Source organism: Physeter macrocephalus, chromosome 11, assembly GCF_002837175.3.
Source record: "Physeter macrocephalus isolate SW-GA chromosome 11, ASM283717v5, whole genome shotgun sequence".
Lineage (NCBI taxonomy): Eukaryota > Metazoa > Chordata > Mammalia > Artiodactyla > Physeteridae > Physeter > Physeter macrocephalus.
This window is the reverse complement of record NC_041224.1, coordinates 55,995,664-56,004,297: the sequence shown is the minus strand read 5'-3', so window position 1 is coordinate 56,004,297 and position 8,634 is coordinate 55,995,664. Positions and strand designations below refer to the sequence as shown.

General features: G+C 54.9%; 1 protein-coding gene across 11 annotated transcripts in view; it reads right to left on the bottom strand.

Annotated features, from left to right (window-relative positions):
- TPM1 (tropomyosin 1) overlaps nucleotides 1-8,242 on the bottom strand; it is a 28,430-nt gene extending 20,188 nt beyond the window's left edge. Inside the window, exons 1-3 of one of the 11 annotated variants that reach the window (XM_055088020.1) lie at nucleotides 7,951-8,197; nucleotides 7,059-7,184; nucleotides 6,731-6,856 (exon numbers count right to left, since the gene is read on the bottom strand). In XM_055088020.1, the coding sequence (XP_054943995.1) occupies nucleotides 6,731-6,856; nucleotides 7,059-7,184; nucleotides 7,951-8,064 (366 nt within the window). In that variant the 5' untranslated portion in view covers nucleotides 8,065-8,197. Of the gene's footprint in view, nucleotides 1-6,730; nucleotides 6,857-7,058; nucleotides 7,185-7,950 lie in introns of all 11 variants that reach the window. The other 10 variants (XM_024128714.3, XM_055088021.1, XM_024128708.2 and 7 more) reach the window with 10 other exon arrangements.
- Between the last annotated feature and the right edge of the window lie 392 nt (nucleotides 8,243-8,634).

Genomic DNA, 8,634 nt, shown 5'->3' with positions numbered 1-8,634 from the left:
CAAACAAACAAACAAACAAACAAACAAAAACTAAGCCCAAAAGATAAGGTGAGTAAAATAGTAACAATGTGCCCTTCAGAAAATTTATCTTCTGTGTCTAATATCAATCACCAGGCCAACAGTCCATAAGAGGCTCTTCTGTACAGGACCACATATTCCCTTTCTTAGCAGGGGGAGGGGAGTTCTACCGATTTCCACCACTAATACCACTTCGACCCACCAAACATTCCTTCCAGCCTGCCTGGGTCCTCTCTCCGTTCAAGTTGAAAAAAGAAAAAAAAAATTAATTAGAAGCATTGAAGTGGAGTGTTTTAAGATGTAGTGAAATGAGCAGCCCATCTTTAACACCCTTTGATAGCTGGTGAACTGAAAGCAAAGGAGCAATGAGCGATGCTGAGTGTGGAGCAGTTCTAATACCAGCTGACGCAAGGCACTTACTCTAGTGTGCTAAGCACCATTGCAACTTCTTTACACACACTCTTTTCATCCTCACGACAGGCAGGCATTACCATTACCCACATTTTACAGTCGAGGAACTGAGGGACTGATAAGTTAAATGATTCATATCCTAGCAGCCTGGGCCCAGAGTTCTTGTTCTTATCCATCATCATGTTCTATTGGTTCAAGGACAACTGCGAGCTAGACAGAGAGGGAGTCGGAATTCATTCATTGCCTAGCCAAATTCAGAGACATCCATGGGACCCCTGCTGTCTTGTCCTCTACAGAAAATGATCTTTTGTCTATTGATTTCCTGGTTCCTGCCTATTTTATCTGAAACTTCACCTAGTTAGGCCTTCCTTTCAAGAGGACCCATTTGCTTCTAGGTATTTTATGCAAAACAGGTCTCATAGCTTCTGCAGCCAGCCATAATGCCATTACATACACCTCTCAACTCAGAATACGCCTCTATTAAGCACAGAAGGACCCCACATGACCGCTTGTCATAAAATTCCCAAGGTGTTTGAGTATCCTGATTTAAAACACACACACACACACACACACACACACACACTCAAAAATCAACAAACAGCAAATGCCTTAACTACCTCTGAAATCCTGTTCCGGTGTGCTGGATGCATTTGCCTTAGTGGAAAGGAAGGAAGCCAGGTATTACACTCAACGTGGGGGAGGGGAAGCCGGCGGGAGAAAACACCCAATAATCGTAGCTATTTAGCCAACTTTTTCAAGACTCGGTAACAAAGGAACATCTACCTGTACAGGAGAACCTGGGAGGAGGGATTGTTAAGGAAGGGAAGGGCAAAGGGCCGCATACTAAGTCAGAACACGCGCTGTCAAGTGTCTCAACCACCCCCACAGAAACAGGCTTTCAAGAAACCAAGGCTAAACAGGGATGAGGGAGTTTAGCATCCCCGGGCCCCAAAGCCAGACAATGCCTCAGACATGACCTGTTAGCACCCTTCCCAAAAGAACGGATTTCCAAAAGGAGGGACCTCTTCCGTCCCCACTCTCCGAGTAAATAATGCCAGCAGCGCAAAGGGCACATGCCAGGGGACCCGAAACGCCGAGCCGAACGCAAACACCCCAGACATAGAGTCCCTTCTGGGAAAGAGCTGCTTCCAGAACCTTCACAACACCACTCCTAATTCTCCCTCGGTTCTGTAGACCAGCGAGATGAAAAGGGCTGAAGTGAACGGGCAGCACCCCTCCCCAGAGCCCGACACCTGCGGGCCCAGGTGCGCCCCGAGGCGGGGGGAGGGGTGGCGGGGGAAGGTGGACTCCGGGGAGCCCTGAGGGGTGCGGTGGGGCCGACTGGGGAGAAGGCGCCTCCGGGGATAGGTGATGGGTGGGTCCCTTACGGTCTCCCTCAGCTTCCTCTCGTAGTCCAGCTCGCGCTGCAGGCTGCCCGCGCGCTCCTCCGCGGCGTCCGCCTGCTCCTGCAGGCTCCGAATCTTCCTCCGCACCGCCTCCAGCGAGCTGCTCCCCGCCATTGCGCCGGGCGGCGGCGGGCCGGCAGGCTGGCGAACTGCGGCGGGAGAGGCCGGCTGCTGCGCTCCTGCCGCCGCTGCTGCTGCCGCACTCCAACCGCCCGGCCACCCCGCCCAGGCCGCGGCGCGCGACGGCAGCGCCCCCTGCGGCCCAGGCACAGCCCGGAAGTCGCGACCTCCTAGGCTGCGCAGGCGAACCGCAGGCGGGTGCGCGAGCGCCGGGGGCGGGCCCAGCGGGCGGGGCGGGGCGCGCGCCGCGGACCCCGGGAATTCGCCAACCACGGGAGGCACCGCGCATGCTCGCGGCCGCGGGGCTGACGGGCGCGGTGTGAAGTGAACGGGCAGCACCCCTCCCCAGAGCCCGACACCTGCGGGCCCAGGTGCGCCCCGAGGCGGGGGGAGGGGTGGCGGGGGAAGGTGGACTCCGGGGAGCCCTGAGGGGTGCGGTGGGGCCGACTGGGGAGAAGGCGCCTCCGGGGATAGGTGATGGGTGGGTCCCTTACGGTCTCCCTCAGCTTCCTCTCGTAGTCCAGCTCGCGCTGCAGGCTGCCCGCGCGCTCCTCCGCGGCGTCCGCCTGCTCCTGCAGGCTCCGAATCTTCCTCCGCACCGCCTCCAGCGAGCTGCTCCCCGCCATTGCGCCGGGCGGCGGCGGGCCGGCAGGCTGGCGAACTGCGGCGGGAGAGGCCGGCTGCTGCGCTCCTGCCGCCGCTGCTGCTGCCGCACTCCAACCGCCCGGCCACCCCGCCCAGGCCGCGGCGCGCGACGGCAGCGCCCCCTGCGGCCCAGGCACAGCCCGGAAGTCGCGACCTCCTAGGCTGCGCAGGCGAACCGCAGGCGGGTGCGCGAGCGCCGGGGGCGGGCCCAGCGGGCGGGGCGGGGCGCGCGCCGCGGACCCCGGGAATTCGCCAACCACGGGAGGCACCGCGCATGCTCGCGGCCGCGGGGCTGACGGGCGCGCGGTGCGCAGGCTGCCGGGGCACCTGGTGAGCGGGAGGGTGTTACTTCGACTCCCAGCGCCCCTCCCCTGCGCTGTGGGGAACCCGGAGTAACGGATTTGGCTGCAAAGGGCGACGGTGCCGCCTCTTGGCGGCGGGAGCGCTCCGCTCGGGACTGCCAGTTTCCCATACCCAGGAAGGAGAGAAGACGAGTGAGGGGTTTGGGGCTTGAATGTACCCCGAAAGGATTGTTCCTCGATGTAAAGAACCCCAGAACACAAGATCCTAACCACAACAACTCTCCTTACCTCCAAACTCATGAAGGGAAAACCACTAACATATTGCATAGAGGTTAAACCTCCTAATTGCTGTCTCCCTAGGTTAGAATCTGGCTTTTGGTTCTCTCCTGGTTGTGTGACGGAAAACAACTTGACTTCATCTGTAAAAGCACGGTTAATAGTAGTACATTTCTCATAGGGCTGCTGTGAGGATTATGAAATGACAGAAAGCACTAAGCCCAATACCTTGTACGTAGTTAACTCAAATGATAGCTTTAGTTAATAAGTACACAGGCACTGTCCTAAGAGTCAGGCTACGGCCTATAACCAGCTGTGGGACCTCAAGCCTGCCATCCTATCTGGGACTTACTTTCCTTTCCACAAAAACAATCATCTCAAGGGTCCCTTCTAGTTACAACCTTCTCTGGTTTTAGATCACCCTCTGAGATCTTCCGGAATCTGACCGATTCTGGGCCGGACTGAGATGTCTTAAAAGGCACACCAAGGAAGGCTACAGAACCCTATGAGAGCGTCTGGCTACAGCTGGATGAAAACCAAAGTGGACACAATCTTTGGGAACCACCTTCTGCCAATTCTCCCCTTTGGCTACGTTTTTAAATGTCTTCTAAGTCTCACAGCTTTCTTTCCTCACCTTTCTCACAGAAGGCCCTTCAAGTCAGTTCCTATGTGTTTGTGTGAGAATAATGAAGAAAAAGAAAACACACTTGACAACCCCCTCCTACGCCAAAGCCCTAATGAGGAAGCTCCTTGCTTTTCTGACTCATTTGCTATGGACTTTCTCACAGCCTCCCTCTGCTGAGACTCTCACAAAGCCCAGCATAGGCCCTTACATCCTGTAGGTGGAGCCTCTAGCTTTGTTTCCACACAGTTCATCTAGTCAGGAGGGAGGTCACAACTGCTTCCCTAAGAGTACAGACTGGGGGCCTCCAACTTTGAGGGTGGGAGAAGGGGGCATCTGGGAGCCTCCAGGAGACGCAGAAACTGCTGGACAGGTGCAAATGCTCTAAGCAGCCAACTAGTGACTTAATGTCCTGCTTTTCAAACACCTGGGAAAGTCAGTTTCAGGTGAGTTCATTTTCACGCTGATGTCATTATACAAGAGTTTAGGACAGTTGTTCTCGGCCTTGGCTGCACATTGGACTCACCTGGGTATTTAACAAATACTAATGCCTGCGTTCCACTCCCAAAGATTCTAATTGGCCTGGGGTACAGCCTGGATTTTAAGTTTTAAAACCTAGGTGATTGTTTAGGTAGGGTTGAGAATCACTGATTTAGAAGGCAAAGCCTTACAGGGAATAAAAAGGCTCACGTACTGCAGATGTCAGAGACACCACAGTTATTGGGGAAGGGGTTGGGCCAGAGAGAAAATGGAGCGCTTGATCCCCTTTAGCCTCACTTATGTGGAGGGACGACAAAAAATTCAAAACAAAACCATCAGAGATCCGACCTTGCAAATTACAACCTTTCAAGCTAGGAAGAGCCCAATTCTGGAATAGGATTTGTAAAGTATGTTGGTAAATTAATAGAAAAATGTTTTTAGTAGTAGAAAAATGTGAAAATGTTTTACATTGGTGAGTAATAGTGCAATGTCCTAATCCCAAATGTAATACAATTCTACCTCAGGAAGTTGACCTCTCTCCTACCTTTCTCTAGTGACATCTGTCTCTTCCTCCTCAAGTCCTGACTATTTTTACTAGCTAGGAATCACTCTAAATATAGCATTTCTTCACAAACGTCTTGCACATCCCTACAGATTCCAAACAACCTAAAATGTCTTAAAGGGGAAGATGATCAATATACTACCAAAAAAAAAAAGTGTACCATATTAGGGATAGTTTTCCAGTGGAAAGAAAAGAACACGGCTTCAAAAACCTCCCCCTACTCCTGGCTCCGCCCTCCCCCACCGAGCTAGCTTTAAATATCCTCTTTGCCACTTCTGCCTCACCTCATTCCAATGCACCATTAAACAAGACTTTTCAATAAAGACATGATAGAAGCACATAGTTACAATAATTATGATTTTTTCCCCCTTAAGAATCGTAGTAGATTTTTCTCCTTCTCTTGCTTTCAGTCTTACTGGGCTATTTTCAAATTCTCTGCATTCTTTTCCTTATAAGGAATATCTCTCCTTGATCTATCAGCGGCTCTTTTGAAAAAGCTAAATAAACGTCCTGCTGGAGAATTTCGGGGAGACAGACATCCTCCATTTAACCATATACGGAGCAGACATCTGATCTACATCACACAAAACTGGCACAGAGTTATATGCGTTTTTTTGGCTCTTTTTCTAAAGCCAGGTAGTTTGTAACTTAAATATTTTACCTAAATCAGTGTTTCCCTGAACCCCCTTTCCAGGGACCTTGCTTTTCACTGAAACTTTCTTTTTGTCAGATTCTAAATGTCCTGTGTCTGGATCTCTCATTTACAAAGCACACTCGGAGATTACATTTCGTGCCTTTCATGTCACAGAAAGCCTTTACTGATTTCAAGACTCAGACCCTCCAGCAATTTACACTTTACTCTCATACAAAAAAATCTGCTGTTGCACTTGGTAGTTCAACTTTCTGGGCATAGCTTTCCCTGGTGCTCATACATTCTTGAAATTGTTACCAACTTCCCAACGAATTCTTTCCTAATTGGGCCTCTAGGCTTAATTAGCTCCTAGAATGGTGTGAAAAGAAGTCGGTCCTTTGGAAATCTAATGCTTGTCTTGACTTATGCAGCAGAAGAGGCAAGCTCTTCGGCTAAAAGGATTCCAGAGGGCAGTGGACAAAATGCTGGCAGAGCTTTTGTGGTGCGTGCATCATCCTTGAAACTATGTGGTGGTTGTCAGAGGCTGACAGGTTGGGGTGGGGTGAGCAGGAGAGTCGGGGGCAGCTAGCTCACTATACCATATAAAGCACTGAGCTATATATAACTCCCAGCTTACTTTCTGGATCTAGTGCCCTCAGACTGCAGACCCAAGCAAGTATCGTCTTCCCAGGCAGATCTTAAGGGCTGGATTAAGCTTCCCTAATGAGTAAGGAGGCCTCAAGTGTTTCTGTGGCCCACCATCAAGCTTAGCCTTCTAAGTAGCACCATGCCATTTTTTCAATGCCATCTCTAGTCTGTGTCCTGACTATACCCACCACCGAAAACCAGGCCTTGCCACCCACCAGAGATGGCAAAAGGAAAGAAAGTGGAGAAAACTAGGCATTCTGTTTGCACAAACCTCGGTGATGACACCTCGGAGGTTTTCTGCCACCATGGAGCAGAGTTCACCTCCAGAGTACAATTTCAGTTACTGTATTCTTCCAGCTTCTCACCCACCCCCCTCCACCCCCAGGGGTGGGGGAAAGAAGGAGAAAAAGAAAGAGGAATGGATGAAATAAAAATGAATGTGTGCAGTAGCAGTTGGAGGCAGTATCCAGTGCTCTGGGCCACGGCAGGCTGTGTGCGCGTTTCCAGCAAGAGGGGGTGACCCTCCTCCATTGCTCTCTGGCCCCTGTGGTGACCCCAGAGCGGCCACCAGGGCAGGAGGTGAGGGAGGCAGTGTGTGCGTGCACTTACGTCGGTGGCCTTTTTCTCCGCCAGCTCCAGCTTCTCCTGGGCATCTTTGAGAGCCTCGGAGTATTTGTCCAGTTCATCTTCGGTGCCCTTGAGTTTCTTTTGCAGCGACACCAGCTCATCTTCCAGCTGGGAGTTGGCCGTGGGGGACGGGGACGGGAGGGGGGGTGCAGCAGGCAGCGTGATCCCGCAGGGGAGGGGTGTGGGTGCACAGAGCCAGAAGGACAGGGACAGCGGGAGAGAGAAAGGGAAAGACAGGGAGGGAGGGAGAGAGAGAGAGAGAGAGAGACAGAGTTAGCCATTCGTGCGCCGCGCCGCGCGCCCCGGGTACCTTGGCGGCGGCCTCATCGGCGGCCAGGAGGCTGTCCTCTGCCTTGTGCAGCTCCTCCAGCACCCGGTCCCGCTCGTCCTCCGACGCCCGCAGCAGCTTCTCCTTGGCCGCTATGTCTTCCTCGAGCTGGGGGGCGGCGGCGGGCGGGCGCGGGCGGCCGGCACGGACCGGGTGTTAGACACACACACATACACACACACAACACACGGGCACCGGGTTGGCTGGGGCCCTCCGGGTGTGAGGCGCCGCCGAGTTGGGGTTCAAGGGTCCCTATGTAACCCTCCTCTAGCCCGAAGCCCACTCCGCACCCCACCCCAGCCCCCGGGAGAGACTCCTGCGGAGGTCTCAGCGGGCTCAAGCCCACAACTTGGGGGTGCAGAAAAACGCCCCGTCTCCCCGGCCCGCCGTACTCCCTAGTCTGTCCATCTTTGTTTTTAGGAACAAACTGTGTGACTGTCCCTCCCCCCTCCCTCGCGGGCAGCCCCCTCTTCCCAGTTGAATGTTTTATACTCCCCAGTCAAAAAGTCCAGAAGAACTCCTAACACTTTCTGGACTTGATTCCCTTCAACCCTCCTCCTCTCCCCCGCCCCCGAATCCAAAACTGATTTCTCATCCTGAGAATCAAGTGCCTCTAGGACTTGAAGGGGCTTCGCGGGCTCTGGGAACCAGAAAAGGGAAATAAGCGTCCCCAGACGCGACAAAAAGTTAGAATAAGCCAGAGTCTCGCTCTTCCCTTCCCCCTTCTCAGACGCCCTGGAGTGGGGTGGCTCCCCGAGTCCTCGGAGTGAGGGGCCGGGAAGGGGTGCGAGGCCCGGGTCCCGGGGCTCGGGGGCCCCCGGCGGGCGCAGCGCGGGCGACCGGCCGGCGCAGGACCGGAAAGGCGCAGGCAGACCTGCTTGCTCCTGTCCTCCGCCGCCTTCTTATCGGCCTCCGCCTGCTCCGCTCGATCCAAGGCGTTCTCCTTGTCGAGCTTGAGCATCTGCATCTTCTTCTTGATGGCGTCCATGGTGGCGGCGGCGAGCGGCCCTGGGGCTGCGGCGGCGGGAGCGGGGAGGCAAGAGCGCGGTGGGGAGGCCGATCCGGAGTGCAAGCGCACAGCCGCCTGCTGATCCCAGATATGTACTTTCCCAAGGGGGCGACCGCATTCCTCAAGACAGCCAATACTTTTTTGGAAAAGCTTTTTTCTCCTGCCCCCTTTCCCCCTCTCCTCCCTCCGCCCCCTGCGCCCTCCCCGTTGCTCCCGCGGGGGCCGCTCGCCCATTCGCTGCTGCCTGCCGGCCTCCCAGTTGACGGTGGATATGACTATATATGGGGACCCGAGCAGCCGAGGCGGCGGCCGGGCGAGGCCTCCCGCCTTCCAAACCTGCACGCCGGGGAGAGGGCACCGGGGTCCCGCGGGGACCGAGCCGGGGCCGAGGCGCTAAGCTCTGCCCTCCGCCCTCCGCCACTCCTCCTCCCAGGGTCCATGCCCCGCCTTTAGGGTCCCCAGTCGAGCCGTCCTGAGTCCCAGGAGGCCGGAGGAGAGGGGCAGGTAGTGGATGCTTGTCGCCCCCTTGAGCCGCCAGACCCGGGCGCG